Source organism: Ambystoma mexicanum, chromosome 11 (genome assembly GCF_040938575.1).
Source record: "Ambystoma mexicanum isolate Mex_15411 chromosome 11, UKY_AmexF1_1, whole genome shotgun sequence".
Classification (NCBI taxonomy): Eukaryota; Metazoa; Chordata; class Amphibia; order Caudata; family Ambystomatidae; genus Ambystoma; species Ambystoma mexicanum.
The window spans coordinates 554341386-554362658 of NC_090934.1; the positions used below are offsets into that span (position 1 = coordinate 554341386).

Genomic DNA, 21273 nt, shown 5'->3' on the forward strand with positions numbered 1-21273 from the left:
TCATAGAGAAGGGACAAGTCTCTCGGGAGAAGAAGCCCCAGGTAAGTAGTCCTACGCTCAACCCTAATAACCCCCCAGTGACTCCCTCCCCTCAACTTTGGCATCGGCTCTACCCATTGGCATCAAGCTGGACTTCCCCTGGGTTCATTCTCAGCCCCGAAAAGAGATCAAACTCTCGGATCAAGTCTAGAAGGTTTGGAAGCGAAGTTGGAAGGTTGGTCAAATACTCAAGGACGTCGTCCGCAAATAAGGAGAGTTTAAACTGGAGCTCGCCACAGCGAACACCCGGAATCCCCTGGTTCTGCCTTATAGCCATCGCCAGGGGTTCCATCGCCAGAGCTTAGAGAAGGGGTGAAATCGGACAACCCTGACAGGTCCCCCTGGACAGCGAAAATGTGTCCGAGACTGTCTCGTTCACTGCCACTCTGGCCGTTGGGCCATTGTAAAGGGTTCATTGAGCTGATAGTCTTGATCACTTCCTGCGGTGTAATGGGCCTCTCCAAGGGCTCCGATTTCTCGGGGCAGGGGGGGGGAGGGAGGGGGTGGGGGGAGGAGACAGGGAAGCGGTATGGAGTCCAGGAACCTATCTATATCCGTCCCATCACCACTAAATTCTGAACTATACAGGTGTTCATAGTAAAGACGAAACTGCTCCACAATTCCTGGGTCATCATTACATCTCGACCCGCACGGAAGAATCAGAAAATCCACCCTCTTATTACTTCTAAGCTCCAGAAGCCTCCAGGCTAAGATTTTATCAGCTTTTTCACCCTTCTCCATGTACCTTTGCTTAAGGAAAGAAAGCTTTCTCTCCGTTTGTCCAACTAACAGAGGCGAGTTTCGCCTTTAATTGTTGCAGCTCAGCCCACTTGCCTGGGGATATCTGGGACCTAAGCTTACCCCTTGGTTGCAAGGCCTCGATTTTGTCGCGCAGAGCTTCTCATCCCTGCACCTCTCCCGCTTCCTCGCAGCCCCCAGCCCAATGAGAACACCCCTAATTGTGACCTTAAAGATCTCCCAAACTTCAGCTGTCCCCACTTGCCCGTCGTCATTGATTTAAAAAAAACTCCTAAATGGATGCATGGAGGGACTGGAATAGCTCCTTATCTTTCAGCAGGAGATCGTTGCAGGTCCACCTCCCCGGGCCAGAGACCCGCCTCGGCATCCCCAATTGAACCTTAACTAAGTCGTGGTCTGACCACAGCCTCACTTCTACTTTCGTTCCCGTAATCCTCTCACTGAGTGCCCTGTCGACTAGGATGTAGTCAATTCTAGAGAAAGACGAATGGGCTCTAGAGAAGAATGTAAATAGCGGGTCTTGGCCCTCCCGGGTCAAGTGAGAATCCCGATGCCCCAACTCATCATTGGTGCTCTGAAAAGGAGGCTGCTAGGCGCTTCTGTATCAAGGAATCTGTACAGGGCCGCTCGGATCTCCTGTCCCGATCCGGGTCCAAGACCATGTAAAAATCCCCTCCCACCAAAAGGGCACCCTCAGTGAAGGACATGATTTTGGACTTCATCCCCAACCAAAAGCGATCCTGTTCACCTTGGAACCTCTCATCTCCCCTTTGACCATTATAAACCGACCCTCCGGGTCCCTACTTTGGGCTTTCAGGCTAAAATGAGCCTTCGGAGAAACCACTATTGCCACCCCCCTCTTCTTGGCATGGCAGGATGCATGAAAATCCCTCTGTATGGACCTAGCTTTTAGGGTTGGTTCCCCATTCCGCACCCATCGAGTTTCTTGAAGAAAGTCAAGCTTCAATCTATTGAATTCTTTCACAGCCAGGGATCGCGTCTGGGGAGAGTTGAGCCCACGCGCGTTCAATGAGCCCAGAGTCAGCAGCAGGACGGGTTCAGCCATTGGGGTTGCAGAATCTAAGCTCTAGTGCACTCAGCATGCGAAGTCCCCCGAGGCCTCTCCCTTGACCGGTTCGCCCATGGTTACCCAATAAACATTTCTCTCTCCATTGAACAGAGACTCCAAACGGATGATACCAACTGCAAAACCCTACATTAAAAAGAGAGCCCCCCCTCTTTATCCCCCTCCCTTTTCCTAAGCGTCTGGAATACCTGCAACATGGAACCTGATGCACGACCAGGCCACCAGAGATCGCCTCCACCAGCGCAATTAACATAACAAGCCCACAACATTCTGAGCCCCCCCCCCCACAACCTTGAAAACAAAACCCACAGCATCCTCCATTTCCACCCCCTCCCTCCCAGATGGCATCATCAAAGGCCGAATCCCTTTACCAATGACCTAGAGATTGGGTTACCTCTCCAGCAACCTGGAGATAACTTCATAAATCAAACCTCACTCCCACTCAGCCCAAATTAGAGCAGCATGGACACCGGTCCCAGTCAGGTTACTGGCTGGTCAGGAGACGAAGGCGCCACCTTTCTGAATTTTCTATGGCCTCGAACCCGGCTCCTCTCCCCAAATTTCCTAGCATTACGAGGCTCCGACAAGGCTTTCCCTCTGTTCGGTTCTCCATCCCTCGGTGCAGTATCACCCAGGAGCTCCTGCGTCACTCTCTGTATGTCGACCTCCGAAACCAATGAGTACTTGTGGCCCTCCACTTCAAATGAGAGAGAAAAAGGGTGGCCCCATCTATATCTCACAACTCTGGACTGGAGCCACTTCGTTAACGGACTGCATAACTGCCTGCGCGACAGAGTGAGGGCAGATAGATCCTGGTAGACTGAGACTTTGGAGCCTTCCGACTCAATGGATCCCTTCCTCCGTGCAAGCTCCAGGATCTTGGCCTTCTCAGAGTAATAGTGGAATTTCACCAGAATCGAGCGGGGCCCTCTGGCGGGTGCGCCTTGTGGGCTCTGTCAATTGTTGGCTCCTTGGTGCTCCCCTCAGCCACCGCATTTACTATTTTAGAAATGTCCGCCGGCGTCTCCCCTTCACGATCGGGTACACCCAAGAATCTCAGGTTACAGGGCCGCTCTCTATTTTCTAAGTCAGGCAGCTTGAGAGCAACCTCTCTCCTCTCCAGCTCCAATAGGCCCATATCAAATTGAGACTTTAGGATGTCGACCGAGGATTGCTTGGCTTCAAGGGCTTGGAAACGGTCATCCACAGAGTCTACTTTTTTGTCTAGTGTGTCAAGTCTTTTACTAGTGTCCGCCCTGAACCCACGGATCTCCAACAGGGCCGCCATGGCTCTACTCATCGTTTGGGGTTCCATATCTTCTGGATGGCCGACATCTGACATGGCACAGCTTTCCTTTGCTGCCACGGGTAAATGGCGGAAGCTTTGCAGAGATTTCGCCCAGTCCATTGAAGGGGGAGGCAAGGATATTGATAGTGACGCCCTTGAGGCCCTCAGAAGAGTCACAAAGGAGATCACAGAATGGAACTGTTGAGGCGCAGGGCTCCCAGAGCAAGGCCAAAGAGCTAAGACAACGCTAGGACATGGGGGCTTCGATCCACTTGGGCGGGCACCTGCAGTTTTACACAACCTCAGCACCACCCTGAGTTCCAATACAACGCCAACAGGGTTGAGCCTGCAGGAGAACAGAGAGCAGACCACACCAGGGGGCCAAGGGGAAGGCGGTCACCATGAGATGTGTTGTGGTAAGGGGTAAACTCCACCACGTTCCGGGAGCAGCAAATCAAAGGCCACTCAGAAACAACCACCTTACAACTGTTGCCAGTCCAGTCAGTGGAGAACAGGGGGGTCTGTGGGTGATGAAGGGTGGTTGAGGGGCAAGCGGGAGAAAGGCGATGATTCAAGGCAAGGCCGCAGCTGAGGGGACGGCACCTGTCGGAAAGGTCCATCCAGGCACGAGCCCCACCCCCCAAGGGTACCCAAACAGTGACCCTTGAGCGCTCCCAGTGCCAACGTGCTGAGCTCCAGTGAGATTCCTGCCCTCCCCCCACACACACACACTGGAGAGGGCACCAACCCCAGCAACTCAGAGGTCGAGATCTCCAGAGGATGAGGCCAGTCCAAGGGTGAAATACATGAAACCAAGGAGCCTGCGGGGATCCAGGTGCACAATTAGATGACCTCCGGGGCTGGGGGATGGGGGGGCCCTCACCACTACAGTGCGCCAGCGGGGTGTAGCCCAGTCAGGTAGTTTCCCCTTCTTTGGCCACAGAGGGGCTACCCCGCCGACACCATCTTAACTTCGGGGTATGGAGTGTGCACCCTCCAGCGCCGCAGTCCCTCACTCCTTCCAGGCTGACGCACACGAAAACAATGACCCGAACCTCTCCACAGCCTTGGCTCATCCGATCCTCACCTCAGGGACCCCCTGGCACCCGCCCGCAGCATCCGCCCCTCCAGTGACCACAAATCTCAGGCTGCTATGGCCGGACGGGCTATCATGGGCGCACGGGGGTGAAAGCCGCCAGCTCCGGGAGACCATGCTGTGACAGGCTCGGCTCCAGCACTCCTCTCCGCCGCAGCTCCGCGGCCACCGACAGCTTCAAGGGGGAGAAGAGAAGGGGCGAGCTCTGGCCGCAAACCTCAGTGCCGCCGTATCAACGAGGCCACAGGCCCCAACTGCCGTGGAGCCGCAGCGGGAAACGGGCCACCAGTAGCTTCCCCGGCAAGCAAACCAGCACAGATCTCAGGGACTCTGCCACCGCCTGGATTTTCTCCCAGCTGGTGCCTGCGGGATCCACAGTCACCAGGGAGGGGGGGGGGTCAGATCTCCCCTGCTGGGGGTTTCGGGGAGGGGGCTCAGGTTCTTTTTTTATCACCCTGGTGAGGAGAACCGCAGAGGTGCTTCAGCACATCTCAGCGCCCCCTGGTGGCTCCCATGGAGGACTTTCTTAATTTTGGACAGACATCCTGACAAGCAACCTTTTTTGACATCCACTCCTTTATAGAGTAGACCAGAGTCTTAGCGATAGGGACACGTCATGGTTTTGGTGTACAAATAAAAAAGAAGTTCCTCACAAGGCCTCCTTGTCGGTCTCCTATTTCTGACCTATCACACTATCCATTTGAATGGTACTCCATCAAAGTATTCTGAAAAGAATAGAGGCTCAATTGGTCCTCCCCAGAATGAAACTTGTCCTGTGGGTCTCGCTGATATAAGAAGCACGTGCTTAAGTACCAGATCCATTTTATCTTAAACATATTTCAGTGGTTTAATGACAAGGAGCTATACAGTTTGGTTTGTCAGGGTGAAAATGAGGAGTAAACAACGACGTTTTTCCACATAAATTATGTTAAATGTATAGAACTGACTTTCAACAGGAGTGATGGGGCAAAGCCAGTTAATAGACTTCTGAAAGACTGGACAAAGTGGAGCAATAGCAACGTGAGATTAAAACAGTGCAAACATTGTACGTTATACATCTTTACAGCAGACAGTGACATTTGGGCATCATCCATTCACAAGAGACATTTATCTATGAATACACTCGAGGCCTTCATCGGTGTGATGCACAGATTCATAATTTTCTCATTGCAGAATTCATATAAAACATGAGAGCAGGCTAGAGGGCAACAATTAACAATGGGAAGGATTCAGGTCAGACACTGATGGGCTGTACAGTGTAAAATTACATCTCACTAACCTGCAGCATTTTGTCAGGGCTGGGTTCGATACCAGGTGGCATGTTGCTTGGGTCAAATGCCAACTGCTCCACTTCAGCAAAGTAGTTAACCGGGTTTCTGTTTAAGACCATTTTCCCCACTGGGATGAGAGGAAACTGCTTGTGAGACCAAACCTATAAATAAAGAACACCTTGTACCACGTGCATATGACAAACGTACACAGAGAGAAAAAGCACATGTCTAGCATGGTAAAGTGATAATCCAGGTAGGCTGCCCAACTCGCTGAAATTTAAAGATAATGGCACAGCTACATTGCTATGAGAAGACAAGAGGCTTCCTATTATGTAGGTCACCAGTTTACAAACTGCTAAACAGAAAATAAATTGAATGTATATACCATGGCAAACCTATCAATCACTCATGATCTTAGTTGGTTTCTGGAGTTCAAAGTCAGAGCGCCCTATTGGAACTCACATGACAAACGTTACTTACCAAATAATAGTCTTTTTAGTTGCTTGTATTGGCATAGAACAATGTTATGCATAATCTGCGGTCAACTGTTTGGTACAGAGCATTACAAGTTATATAATTACAAAGGGTGGGGGTGCGTGCGTGTGTGTGTGTGTGTGTCTCTAAGCTCAACTGGTTTTAGAGCGCTTATCGACCCAATGGCTATCTGTGCAAGAGAACTGTGTTCGCTATTGCGAAGTTCTCGGTTTATTTTATGCTTTAATCCTACTGAAAGTGGACAGGGGTAGTTTCACAGAAGGGGATCTTTAAAGGGTTTTAAAAGTACCATGGTAATCTTGCAAATTGATCTTGGAATGCATCTCGATTCGATTGCCTCCTCAACGTGCAAGTGTCAAGGAGCCAGGATCAAACCAAACCCCTTAAAAACCTGGAAGGCAAACCATCTGGTAAGGAAGCCATAGACCTAGAAAGAGCATCTCTGACCAGGAGGAGTTTGTGGAGAGCGACATGCTCATCAAGTTCAGTGATTGCCTTTTGAAGCAATTTCTAGGGAGGCATCTTTGTCAAATAATGAGCCATAACTATGGAAGCAGGTGGGGAATGGGAAGCACATACTAAGTGTAGCAGTTTGTAAAAGGTGGGAGTTGACTAGAGCAGGGTCTACATAAATGGCTCCATCCACTTATCGCAGCAAACGGAGGAAAAAGATCCTATGCAATAATTAAGGTAGGGTCCTGTTTGGAGCATCTCACTCACCATATTGCTCAGCCACTGTTGGGCATGCTAAGTACTTGATTCTCTGTCTGCTAGAGATCTGAAGGTCTCAAGTTGGTTTTGATGGTGAGAAGAAGAGAGACTGCACCTCATCTAACGTGTACAGCCTCCAAAAACACAAGGCACTTTCAGCAATGCATAGTTCCCGGTGTATATTTTTCAAAATGCCATTTTCTGCACCATTATAAATCTGAAACATGTAAACATTCAAGTGTCTCAGATAGTCAACTCAAGAGAGACCAACCGATCAATCTCAAAATATGCAGAAATTTGAGATTCAAACTGAAGAGTATCTTCATACAAACCGGAGAGTGGTTATAATAGGTGTGGGGTAATATTAAACACCCCAGGACTTCCGGGAAGAATCATGTACATTTAATAATGCTCATCATGCACCAATGTGTAAAAAGTATAATCGTTCTGACCAATCTGACAGCCTAGTCACTGATTCCCTGGAACAACACATCTCTTACGTGGCCAGGGCAATGCAGAAACTACCCGACTGACCCTGGGGGTGGCTATCTACAGGAGGGCCACGTGAGAGAGGACAAGCTCCAGGGAGAAAATACAAGATTGAGTCAAAACAACCCTTCAGCCATAACTTTTAGTGACATCCACATGCCATTGCAACATTCCTACATGGCTTATTGTAATATAGAGACTGACTTCCCATGTTTTTTTAACCCAGAACTTTATTTTCCTTCCCCCCCCCCATTTTTGGTACCGAGTCCAGGAAGAGGTATGGAGTAATGAGGATGACTGGACACAGTAAGTCAACAAAGCGTTCTAGTCTTTGGAAACTGCAGAGAAAGACTAGGACATTTAAAAAGGACACAAGTGAACCGAACAGGTATAATGAGGGAGCCAGAGACTGGAGAGGCACCTGACGGAGGCTGACACTGGGGGAAGCCGAAGGCGAGAAGACTGCAGAGCTCAGCGCAGGCGCCAACTGACACTGTGTGCAGAGTAGCAAGGTCGGGAAAAGTTCACTGCTTTTCTGTTTCGGGCAGTCAGAGCTGCCCAACACAGAGGAAGGCAAAGCGGGAAGCAAACTACTCTGAAGGCGTACTGCCAGTAAATGGACCTGGAGCGCAGATGCCGGTGAAACACGAGGAACGCTGACGACACCGCACAAACACGGTAAACATAGGGAGAGTGAGCAGGTTACCAGGGCACCTCTGGGAGAAGGAGGTGCACAGCACATGAAAGAGCCCAAGAAAAGGCAGCGCAATCCTTACTGATTCGGACATATATTTGAAAAAACAAACTTTGCTGAAAAAAAATCAGCCTAAGTATGCGAAATGTACTGACTAGTGGTAGTCTGCATCCTGGGCTACAGCGTTTACCGGTATTTCTTCAGTGGTTGCTGATTGTTTTACAGCTCCTCCTAAAAACCAGGTGCTAACTATAAACCGAGTTTCCCCCGCAAAAGTGCGCTGACAAGTAGCAGTCAGCTGGCCTTATAACATACAAAACATATTCTCAGCCCAGAGATGGACAATTTTCTTCTATTGCTTTGAAAGACTTGAAGGCACTGGTTACAATCTTTCCATTTGTGTCGGAGTACCCTGTTGGCAGAGACGAAGGAGTCTCTCATCTAGATTGCTAAATGTCTTTTGTAAGGGTTGTTGCTAACGTTTTCGATTTTACTAGATTTTGAACATTGCACAGTACGGGTAGAGACTGTGGGGTATGTCCCTTTGATCTGCCTGCACGCAAGAGTGAAATTGACCAAACCAAAAAAAGCTGCTTCCACTGTTTTTTGGCCATTGTCTTTCGTCAGAAGTGCAGAGCGTGTAACGCTCAGTCTCACAGACGGAGTGAAGACTTTCTTCAGGTTCTACTATAATCTTTGCGTTCCGTGAGTGTTGTCCTGTGGTTGAATTTAAGGCTTGTACGCAGGAGCAGGTTTTTGGTCAGAGAAAAGAATGCATAGGGAAAAAACTTAATTTGAGAAGCGGTGATAAGACCCTGCTTGCTAAAGAGGTAATCCAAAATATACATTCAGAAAATATGAAGTTACTAAATGACAGAAAATAATGGCTTTTTTCCCCGCAGGTAGAGTCCAAAACGTACAGTTGGGCTCTCACAGCAGGGCATTTTATTTCAGACTAAGTTCTGGCAGTTATAGGAAACGAGATTGGTGAAAGCTGCGACATTTCCCGCACCATTTTAAGCGAGGTTGAATGGCGTGCTAGCTTGTCCTTCATAGAAGTTTACACTAGTCTTGAAAAAAGTGAAATTCAGGGCTTAGTGGTGCCCCCTACTAAGTGTGTTGGCCAGATTGCTTTATTCTCCCGTGACTCAGAACATTGCACCTACAATTGGACGGGAAAATATCAGTCACCCTCATCAGAATGAAGACACTCAAGTAGAGGAGGAGTCTACCTCTAACTATCAGTTTAATGTCAACAATATCTTTAATTACTCGGCGAAGGGGGGCACCAATACAATAGATGTAGCGAGTAGTCCTTCAATGGCACTTAACTTGGTACTGCAGTCATTTAATAGAATATATGACATGGTTGTGCTAGAGGTGAGATCCAACACAGGAATTTTAAATGAGATAAAAGCGCTCTTATTAATGAGTAGTGCATCAGCCAACCACAGGAATTTAGAAACTGCAACAGAGAAACAGAGTCCAGCAGAATGCATATGCTCCCTGAATACAAGTACAGCTGTTGGCTCGTCTAATAATAAAGTTGAATCACGAGGAGTAGCTGGCTCACAAATCAACCATAACATGGGGGGTGAGTTTAAAAAAAAACCCACGAATATGAAAGCATTAGGTAAACAGAATAACAGACGCTCGAGAAAATTCCTCAAAAAAGTGTTTAACGCCTCTAACAATGATGACACATACAATGAAGCCTATAGTGGATACGTCTTGCCGGAGACCATAGTCATTAATGAAGTGTCTCAGCAGACTGACAGTCAGAGTAGCACAGGGGTGGTGCAGGGAAGTACAGATAGAGGGCAAGAGTGTTACTGAGACGGTCACCAAGATCATAAGCAGTGAGAAAAAAATTAGAGGCACTGCAAACAAGAAATAGCATGGACTAAAAAGATGGTTTTGCAGGCAGATAATTAAGAGATAAAAACAAAGCTAGAGTAATAGAAGAAGTATTGGAGGAACTAGATGAAGGTAGAGAGAAGGATTTGAGAATCTCTGACCCAGATAAAATAACAGAAACCTCAAGTGTGCAAGACAAAAGAAACTGGTGTGCATCCAATTAATGTAAATAAAAAGTGGACACCAAATCGTTCAGAACTCTCTCCTGGTGTCCGTGTAAATAGTGGAAAATAAAGACAAAATGACAGAATAGAACTACAATCATCAAATCAAAATGGTAAGAATGACAGTGGCGTCCAACTATTGGACTCCACATCAATGGTGTTTGAATCAGTTATGTCAAAAGAAAAAAGCCTACCCATGAACATGTCAAAGGTGGTGGTCAGTCAAAATCTCGAAAACAAAATCTCGAATGACAAAAAGCACGAAACAAAAATCTCGAAAAAAATATCGAATTTTTTATTTATTTATTTATATATGTTTTTGGGGTCAGGTAAGTAAAAAAAGGGGTAAAATAAAAAAAAAATGAAAAAAGGGGGAAGGGGGGGGGAACCCCCCCCATTTTAAAAAAAACGCATTGAAAAAAAAATTCGATATTTTTTTTTTTCGAGATTTTTGAATTCGTGCTTTTTTTTCGAGATTTTGTTTTCGAGATTTTCACTATAAACCGTCAAAGGTTCTCTCTCTACTGTCACCAGAACTCAACTATATCATCGAAGGATCTTAGGTTTGTGCACTTGTTTGACCACAATGAATTGAGTAAATGTGAAGTGCACTTTCATTAGTTATTGGTGGGGGTGGCAAAGAAGTGTCAAGCCATAACTGACAATCTGAACATTAAATGCATGGAAAAAGAAGGAGGGGGGAGGCAGGTCACTTATGACTTGGAGCCAGAAGGCTGGGTGTTGCTTACCTCACTGTTTAAAAGCTTCCCCACAAAGTAATCACAGTAAGGCCTGGAGGATTCTCTCCTGGAACACACAGGGCTACAATAGCTTACGAGATGAGACCACAGTGAAAAACGTGCCAGGTATAACATTATTTGCCTTCAGGAAACGTAGTTGTGTTCAACTCTGATTTTTGACAGTTTTTGTGTGTTTGAAAACAAGGCTAAAAAGGGGCTGGTGAGTCGTCCGCATGGCAGCATTTTACCATCCATAAGAAATATTCAGGGCCATTCAATTAAGAAATATCAGTCAAACTCAGAATCCCTTTTGTCAACTATTCTAACAGAGAATCTAGATGGCATCATTTTTTCAGAACTAATCATCAACATTTACTATAATCCGGCTAGAGCGGAGTTAAATTTGGTAATTAAATAGATTATGTGCTAGTTGATTTCTCATCCAAGGGAGAGAGGAGTTTGATCATTCTTGCAGGAGACCTAAATAGTGTGCGTCATCAAATTGACTGATGATGCAAATTTAGAGGGACTGATTGATATGTCTTGGAGTCCATCTCACATACTAAAGGGTTTAAAAGACAGTCATTCTTGCCAAGGTGGGGCTTCAGACAATTGAATTCGCATTTTGAACCACCAGCTAAGCCGCAATTGACTTGGTCTGGCATGGGACTTCATTCCATCATGGATTATATTTATATGGCGAACAACGCTCCGTCGCAAATCAGACTCTTTTCCATAACAAAAACTAACAGGAGCGACCATGCCATTCTATCTGCTTCAATTTCAGCCTAAGCACTGAAGTACCAAATGAAAAGTCCAAGTTTGTCGACTTGATCATTAATTCAGCCGGGAGAAAAGTGTCTCAGTTTGCTAAAAATTGTGAACAAGTCAACAACTCAAATTACTACTTGGTGGGATTCCTTAGATGCATCAGAAAGGAGCTGAGGTGTGTGTACACCTAACAAATTTTCAAATACGTTATTAATGCTTAAACAAATAACGCATACTTTACCCTGATGGAAGAAATTTTTTTTATTCACAATACATTTTCTGCGTTTGATAAAGAAGAACAAGTTACTCTCTTACCTGGTAACGTTCTTTCGATGGGATGGACCGACGACGTATTCCATTTCTTTGACAGTAATCACCACAGCTGTGCTGCTTCGGAATTTTTTTTCCGGCGTCCTGCGATGACATCGATGCGCCGTCCCAGAGGACCTCCTCCGACGGCCAACGTCACCCGATGTGATAAGTAGGACACACGACACCCGTAGCCTCAGTTGTAGTTTTTTCCCCCAGAACGTGTGACACCAGTCTTCTGCCAGTCAGACACACAAGGCCTTGCGGAAACGTAAGCTGCAATCGCATAAGAAATTCTGCAGCGGGGAAGGTAGGGAGGAAGCGATATGGAATATGTTGTCGGACCATGCCATCGAAAAAGAACGTTACCAGGTAAGAGAGTAACTTGTTCTTTGAGGGGATTGGGTCCTCCGACGTATTCCATATCTTTGACAGACTCCCAAAGCAGCACCAAAGCAAGGAGGTGGGAAAAGAATTTAGAACACAAATTTAGCATGCCCAATCAAATTGCGGAATAAAGGACTGCCTTGCCAAAGGCCAGATCCTGTCCTCGGATGGAATCGAGGGAGTAGTGACGTACAAAAGTATGTACTGAAGCCCAGGTGGCTGCATCACAGATGTTACGAATAGGAACACCCCTCTGTAGGGCAGTAGATGCAGCCATACCCCTGGTAGAATGGACCTGCAAGCCAGCCGGTGGGTCCTTACCTGCCAAGAGGTAACACTCGGAGATAGCCAAAATAATCCAACGAGACAAAGTCTGTTTCGTCACAGATTGTCCCAGACGCTTTCCAGCTTAACCAATGAAGAGTTGATCGTCCACTCTGACCCAGGACATGCGTGAAATATAAAAGCTCAACGCTCTCCTAGGATCAAGCCTATGGAGCCTCTCCTCTTCCTTACCAGGATGCGGAGGAGGATAGAATGCCGGAAGAACAACTTTGTGGCCCAAATGAAATTCCAAAACCACCTTCGGAAGAAAGGAAGGACAAACTCGAAGGATAACCCTGTCCTTATGAAACACAGTGAAGGGTGGCTTAACTGAAAGTGCCTGTAACTCACTCACTCTGTAACCGCAACCAAAAACACAGTTTTAAGAGTTAACAGTCTCAAAGGGCAAGAATGCAAAGGCTCAAACGGAGCACCCATAAGAAACTTAAGAACAAGGTTCAAATCCCAACCGGGCACCAGAAAAGGTGACGGAGGGAACACATTAGTGAGCCCTTTCAAAAACTGAGAAATTAAAGGAATCATAAAATAGGAACATTCTTCAGACGAGCGCTTAAATATGGACAGCGCCACCAGGTAACCTTTAATGGTACCCACTTGCAAGCCCCTGTGGGCCAAAGAAAGCAAAAAAGACAGAACCATGGGAATGTCACTTTCAAAAGGATCCACATTCTTAACTCTGCACCAGTCGCAGAATTTACGCCAACGGCAACGGTACAGAGACTTTGTTGTCGGCAGTCTGGCCGAGAGCAACACCTCCAACACGTCTTCAGGGAGGTCCCAATCCTTATACCTCAACCTTTCAGAAGCCAAGCGTGAAGGTTGAGGGATCTGACCTCTGGATGGAGAACCTGACCCCCTTCCCGTGAGAGCAGATCGTCTCGGTAGGGAAGACGACGTGGAGGGCAGATGGACAAGTCGAGAAGGTCCGGGTACCACGTCCTCCGGGCCCATGCCGGAGCAATGAGGATCATCTGGGAACCGAACCTCCGTAACCTCCGCAGTACTTGCGGGATAACGGGGACTGGAGGAAAGGCGTACAGAAGTGGGAATGAACACTCCACCACGAACGTGTCTCCTAAGGCTCCTTTGGAGGAAATTCCCGCGAGCAGAACCTTTCGCACTTCCGGTTGACACTGGAGGCGAAGAGATCCAGTTGAGGGGTCCCCCAAAGGGCGAAGATCTCCAGGGAAATCTCCTGAGCCAGCTCCCACTTGTGAGAGATCGTGCTCTGCCTGCTCAGAGCGTCCGCCGTCTCGTTGTCGTCTCCGGCCAGATGAACAGCCGAGATCGAAACTTCCTGCTGGATGGCCCAGAACTCGAACTGCATCGCCACCCTGCACAGAGGCTAGTCTAAAGGCCCTCAGCTCCAACAGATTGATCTGGAGTCTGGACTCCGACAGAGACCAACGGCCGCTGTCAACTCGTTGGCATGAGCTCCCCATCCCGTGAGGGATGCGTCCGCCATGATCGTCACCTTCGGCCAGGGAAGCCAAAACGGAGCCCCCTTCATCAGATTGCCTCCGATGGCCCACCACAGAAGGTCCTGGGCGACGGAGGGCGGCACCTGAACAGGGTCCGACATCCTGCCGGAAGATTGCAACCACTGCATCTTGAGTGCCCGCTGCAAAGATCTCATCCACAGACGAGCCTCTGGCACCAGAAGAATGCAGGATGCCATGAGGCCGAGCAACCTCAAGAACTCGAACGCCGGGAGCGTCTGGGCAAGTTGAAACTGGTGCACCATCTGCTGAATGTGAAGAGCCCTCACCTGGGGAGGAAAACACAGCCCCAGGGATGTGTCGAGCACTGCTCCGATGTACTGGAGCCACTGTGTTGGCGTCAAATGGGACTTCTTTAAATTGAGGGAGAAGCCCAGCTTCTGAAGGGAGTGGCAGGTGACGGACAGATGATCCAGGACTTGCTCAGGAGAGCTCCCCCTGATCAACCAATCGTCCAGGTAGGGGTAGACGTGAATCCCCCCTTTCCTGAGATGCGCTGCCACCACCACCATTAGCTTGGTGAAAACCCTTTGGGGCGGAGGTCAATCCGAACGGCAGGACCCGAAACTGAAAGTGCGAACCTCAGGTACTTCTTATGCTTGGGATGGATCGGCACATGGAAGTAAGCGTCCTTGAGGTAGAGAGACACCAACCAGTCCTGAAGTTGAAGGGCCTGGAGGACTTGAGAGTAACCATCTTGAACTTGTCCTTCCGTAGGAGTTTGTTCAAACCGCGCAAGTCCATGATGGGTCTCAATCCCCAGTCTTTCTTCGAAATCAAAAAATAAGGGGAATACCATCCCTTGTTCCTCTCCGCTACAGGCACCAGTTCTATGGCACCTTTCTCCAGCAGGGCTCGAATTTCCTGCACAAGGAGCGGATCCGGCTCTTCAAAGAGAGGTTCCCAGGTGGATTGTCGTGAGGCCTCTGCCGGAAAGGAAGACAGTAGCCGTGGGTTATGATCTCCAGAACCCACACATCTGAAGTAATGGCAGACCACTCTACAAGATGCTGCGCCAGTCTTCCCCCAACCGGCGAACCATGGACATGGCCTCATGACTGAGTGGAAGCGGCTGCGGCGTTGCCCGAGGGCAAAGAGGCAACTGCCCGAGCGGCTTTGGCACCTCGAGTACCCTGTTTGCCACCTTTGGTACTCCTACGGTTGCCTCTTTGACTGACAGCTCCTCTCGCTTTACTGAAGGATGAGTAATAACGAAAGGAACCTCCCCTCCATTGTTGTCCCCTAGGACGAAAAGGCAGAGGTTGTCGAACTGCAGCGCCCAACGACTTCGCTGCAGCTTTGGAGGTCTGCAACCTCTCAAGGCTCTCATCAGCCTTGCTGCCAAAAAGAGGCATGTTGAGGAGCCGGGACTGCACATCAGGAGCAACCACGCAAACCTGCGTATTACGGTGCTCGCCGCCATGGACCGGCTGACACAATCTACCATGTCAAAACCCGACTGAACGGCCTCACATGGCATCTTTGCCATCCTGGACCATAGCAAGGAAGCCATCCCGTTCGTCCCCTTCGGGAATATGTTCAGCCGCTAATGCAACACAGTTCCACATAGTGTGTGTGAAACGAGACAAGGCACATATGGAGTTGGCCGCCTGAAGCGCCATACCCCCTGAAGAAAACACTTTCTTCGCCCAGCCATCAAAATGTTTGTTGTCCCTATCCGGAGGGATGGTAGGATACGACGCCTGCTTTGCCGGGGCCGTAGCCGCCTGCACCACCAAACTCTCCGGAGTGGGTTGCCTGGACAAGTAGCAAGGGTTGCTACTGGCTCGACGGTATTTTGGCGACAAATACTTGCCCACTGCCGGGAGACTCTCCGGAGCAGTCCAAGCCGCCGCCACCCTTCTCTGCAAAGCCAGATGAAACAGCAGTACCGGGTCAGTGGGGAGACCAAGATCGAGGATGTCCGTGAGATCATCCTGAACAAACTCCTCTGGGGAGCCGACCATCCCAAGTACTCGGTTACCCGAGACATAAGGCGCCGGTACGAAGAATCGGCATGAGTGCCAGGCTCAGGCATACAAAACTCCGCCTCCGGAGAGGTGTCCAGTCCACTGGCATCATGCGGCGACTGCCTCACGTCATCAAATTGGCTATGGCTCGAGAGAAGCTCATCTGGCACCGTAACCAGAACCAAGCCCTCATCAGAGCCCTCATCACCCTCTGAAATGTACTCCAGGCGGTGAGAGGAAGACACCTGGGGAACAAAGCTATGCCTGACCTTAGCCCGAGCCTTTCTAGGGGCTTCCCCAGTGCCACGGGGCCCCTCCGACACCACCGCCTCGAAAGGTGTCGAGGGCGCCGAACGAATCTGTGCCGGTGTCGAGAGAATCGCCGTCAGCCGCAGTGCCACCAGCATCGACGGCGTCGACACAGGCCTCAAAGCCAGAGCTCTGAGCGTGTCCTTCGAAGACCTAGGCGCCGACGACCCCCTTGGAGGCGGAGCCTCGAGAGGGACCGTCGACGACCTCGGCGCCACAGGCGTTGACGTCTTCCTCGAAGACTGCACAGGATCACGCGGTCTCGAGCGCGTCGAGGAGCGGGACCTGGAACGGGCATGGCGAGAACGGTTACCCTTGTCCGAGCGTGACCTCTCCCGCGAACCATGCTGACCACCCGAGCCCGAAGGCGTGCGAGCGGTGTCTCTCGACCGATCACGACCGACCCCACTTGGAGGTGCGGACGGACTGGTGCCCTGCGATTCGAGAATCGCTAACATCTTCCCGAAGGAAGGCCATTCCTCCGGTGCTTGCATGGTGGGATAAGCGACCTGCCGACGGGCGGAGTCCTCGGAAGAGGACGTGGAAGGCAACCGATGCCGGCGCTTCCGGGAATGCCTCGAAGAGGCAGAGGATTGGCGAGACCGACTCCTGGAAGGAGACCCACTAGACCGCCGACGATGACGCGGAGAGTCACCTCTCGAATCATCCGTCGAAAGCCCCGCAGACCGACTTCTGGGGCTTGGACACCCTACCTACCGACAACTTCTTCTTGCGCTCCCGCAAGGCCTTGGCCGTGAGCGACTGGCAGTCGACACAGTTGTCCGTGTTATGGGCCCTCCCGAGGCACCAGAGGCAGGCGTCGTGCGAATCCGTTACCGACATCTTGGACCCACAGTCCCCGCATTTCTTGAAGCCCGGACGCGGGGTTGAAGACGAGGTAGACATTGTCACGAAAAGGCTTTTAAACAAAACCGAACAGGTTCAAAGAACCGAGAAGATCACAACAGAAACTCCAAAGAGTCGAGGCGTACCGAGATTCACGAAGCAAACACGTTCGCGGAAAAAACGGAACAACTGAGGCTACGGGCGCCGTGCATCCTACTTCTCACATCGGGTGACGTCAGCCGTCGGAGGAGGTCCTTGGGGACAGCGCATCGACGCAGACATTTTTTTCCCAAGCAGCACAGCTGTGGCGATTACTGTCAAAGATATGGAATACGTCGGAGGACCCAATCCCCTCGAAATGAGTTCTCAGAGACATTTATTAAGAACAAACGTGAGGCAAGTTAATAAGTCAAGTGGGGACTGGCAGTTGAAAAAGAAAAAGCAATGTTCGCTTAGGAATAAAGGCAAGTCCTGGTTAAGGAATAACAAGCTGCTGAGCTACATTCAAGCCAATCAAGTACATTATATGTTACTCACCGTAGTCCCCTTTCCTCCATACTGCATGGGCATCCCTTCCTAGGGACGGGAGATGGACACTTTTTCCCCTTTAAATTTAGAGTCGCGCGGGGGTGCAGCCCTGGGAGCATGGGCTACCCTGACTCCGCCCCCGGCGCCACCTCTCAGTCCCCATTGACACGTCGACAATATTTAACATTGCCTAATGACACCAGAATTATTAGGGGGGAGGATGGTGGGATGTATGGAGGAAAGGGGACCAAGGACTAAGTATGTTAGTCACTACAGTGAGTAATATATAATCACTCTTAAGTCTCATCCCCTTTCCTCCATACTGCATGGGCGATTACAAATGAATCTAGCACCAGGGTGGAGAGGCAAATAGGTTCCTTAGAACCGCCTGTCCGAAGGCCGCCTCTGACTTAGAGCCGGCGTCCAACAGTAATGTTTACAGAAAGCCAAAGGGGTGGCCCAGGTGACCGCCCTACTGATGACCTGCCACAGGACCTGCCATTGGAATGCCACGTCTGTGGCTTTGACTCTGACAGTGTGTGCGTCCATGTCAGCTGGTAGTGGCTTGTGCTGCCCCTCGTAGGCCTCCTTGATGGCAGCAACCATCCACCTTGCAATAGAGGCCTTGGATGCTTGATACCCGGGCCTAGAGCCCACAAAGGTGGAAGCCCTTAGTCCTGTCCAGATAGAATTTGAGAGCACGCCTGACATCAAGACAGTGGCCCTCATTACGACCCTGGCGGAAATCGCAGTGCAAAATGCACCATGGAGCACGGCGGAAAGCTGCCGATAGCGCCATGGGGGTTGGCGGATTTTCCGCCCCATTCCGACCTTGGCGGGGCGGTAAATCCCCATTCCCCATTTTACCCTTCCCCATTCCCATTTTTGCCCCATAGGGTATAATGGGAGTGGGGAAGGCGTTAATTACGCCACCGTAAAATACGGTGGCGTAATTAACAACAAGGTCCCGTAGCGCCATGGATTTCTCCGCCCGGAAAAACCAGGCGGAAAACGCTCCATGGCGCTACGGGAACTCGTAGTAGGGCGGACGGGTCCGCCGCGAATAACGCTGGCGTAAACCCACTCCGCCAGGGTCCTAATGAGGCCCAGTGTAATACTCTCTAAGCCTCGTCCTTGGGGTCGGCAAAGAATGAAGGTAAGACCACCTCCTCGTTTAGATGGAAAGATGAGGGTACCTTGGGTAGGAACGCCAGGTGAGTCCGCAAGACTACCTTATCCCTGTGAAAGGTGGTATAGGGGTTCTGAGGTCACCAAAGCCTGGATCTCCCCGACTCTGAGCAGAGGGGAGGCCCACCAACAAAGCTATCTTAATGGTGACCAGCCCGATGTCTGCGGACGCCATTGGCTCAAAGGGTTTGTGCACTAAGGCGCCCAACACTACATTGAGGTCCCACACGGGTTGGGTAAAGCCTGGACAGGCACGCCAAATGCTTCTTGACTATCGGGTTGGAAGATGAGAAGACCTCATCCTGTGAATTTCTGTAGGACCCTATGGCCGACAGATAAGTGCGACATGTGTCGACCTGTACACCTGAGTGCGCGAGGTGCGCCGAGAAGGGGAGCACATCATCCAGCATGCAAGTAAGGGGGGGCCGTCAATCTCCCTAAGAGTCCACCCAGTGGCAGAACCTTGTCCATTTACTCTTGTATTGGCTCCTGGTAGCCTTGTTCCCGTCGCCCTGAATGATCTCTAGATTAGTCTGCGAAAGGTGCAGGTGCTTGAGGGAGACTTGCTCAGGAACCACACTGCGAGGGCTAACTTCTGCGGGACGGGGTGGAGGACCCTGCCCCCTGCTGGGATAGGAGATGAGCTGGCCCGGTTACATGTGTTAATATCCCCACAAAAATTTTGCGATACAAAAATATCACCATATTTTTGCGGCGATATTGAGCCATGAACCCTGCGCGGGAGACACCCCCGCAAACCCTCATTTTTAAATGTGCGGGGGACTCCCCCGCAACCGCCGCTCCCACAAATTATCCCCCCAAACAATATCGCCTATGGCGAGACAGACGACCATATGTACAGCAATATTTTTGGTGGGGATAATATGTAGGGATACCGCTGGCCCCATCGGCAGGTGAATGGGTGGTTTGTCCGAGCGGATGAGCAGCTCGGAGAATCACAGTCTCGCCAGCCACCAGGGAGCTATCAGAATGATGCTGAGGTGACGAGATTCCTTTATCTTGCGGATCACCCTATATATCAGGGGAATGGGAGGAAACCGTAGGCTGTCATGCCGTCCCACCGTATCTGTAAGGTGTCGCCCAGTGAGCCGGGGCCCTGCCCCTGCCAGAACGCAAACTGCTGGCACTTCCTGTTCCTCAAGGAGGCAAAAATATCCACCTGAGGATGCCACCATCTGCTGAAGACCTCCCGCAGCACCTTGACGTTCAATTGCCATTCGCAATTGTCCTCTCCCAGTCTGCTGAGTCTGTCTGCTTCCAAGTTGGCCTCCCCCAGGAGGTGGACAGCCGTGAGGTGGATGTTGTTCTCCAAGGCCCATTCCCACATGTTGACCGCTAGGGCGCACAATGGAGGGGACCTAGTACCCCCCCTGCTTGTTGAAATAACACATGCTGGTGGAGTTGTCGGTCTGGATAAGGATGGTCTTGCCCCCATTGAGCGGGAGGAAAGCTCTGAGGGCCAGCCAAATGGCCCTGAGCTCCAGCCAGTTGAAGTGAGATTCCTGTTCCTGCTGGGTCCAAACTCCATGGACGCTGTGGCTGTCTTGAGTGGCCACCCAGCTTTCCAGGGAGGAGTCCTTAGTGATGGTGACCTGTGGAGTCGGTTGCCGAAAGGGCTTGCCCGTCCGCAGGTTGCCCTCCTCAGACCACCATGTGAGGTCCGGATGGAGAGGAGGGATGCTGATCAGCTCCGCTTGGGAGCCCCTCTCCAGATTCCGTGAGGCTGCGAAATGCCGCTGCAACCTTCTCATCCAGAGTCTCATGTTTGGCACAGCCAGAAAGACTGCTGCCATGATCCCCAATAAGTGCTGATACCACCAGGCCGAGGTCGCTGCTCTGGTAAGGAAGTGCGTAGTGGGTCTCTTGATGGCCGCAATCTTGTCCTCCGAGGGAAAGACCTTCTCAGAGCTTGTATCCCAGATGAGGCCCAGGAATGTGAGGCTCTGCGTGGGCTGCAACTGAGATTTCTTGAGGTTGATAGTAAACCCCAGGTTGTGGAGTGTATTCATTAGTGCAGAGGAGGTGTGGGTAACCCCCTCTGGAGATCAGGCCCTGTCAAGCCAGTCATCCAGGTACAGGTAGATGTGGTGCTCTGGGCCCTGAGGAGAGCTGCCACAGCATTCATGAGTCTGGTAAGTTTCTTTGCTTATCTATGATAGCAGACGATTAACTAAATAGCATGAATGGGCACTTGATGAATTTATTCGTTAACATGAAGAAATTGTAATTTTTTTTATCTAATTCTGTGTAAAATAATGTATCCTGAATCAATGTGTAAAAATGCTTCTGTATAAACAATCTTGTAAAAATCATAAATGATTAAAAACAAGAATAAAATTTTTTTAAAAAA

The 21273-nt window shown here is 50.0% G+C and overlaps 1 protein-coding gene across 1 annotated transcript in view; it reads right to left on the bottom strand.

Moving 5' to 3' along the window:
- The window catches only part of LOC138503559 (catalase-like), a 515936-nt gene that overhangs the window by 255540 nt on the left and 239123 nt on the right, over positions 1 to 21273 (bottom strand). Inside the window, exon 8 of the mRNA XM_069623379.1 lies at positions 5549 to 5701. Within this exon, the coding sequence (XP_069479480.1) occupies positions 5549 to 5701 (153 nt within the window). The remainder of the gene's footprint in view (positions 1 to 5548; positions 5702 to 21273) is intronic.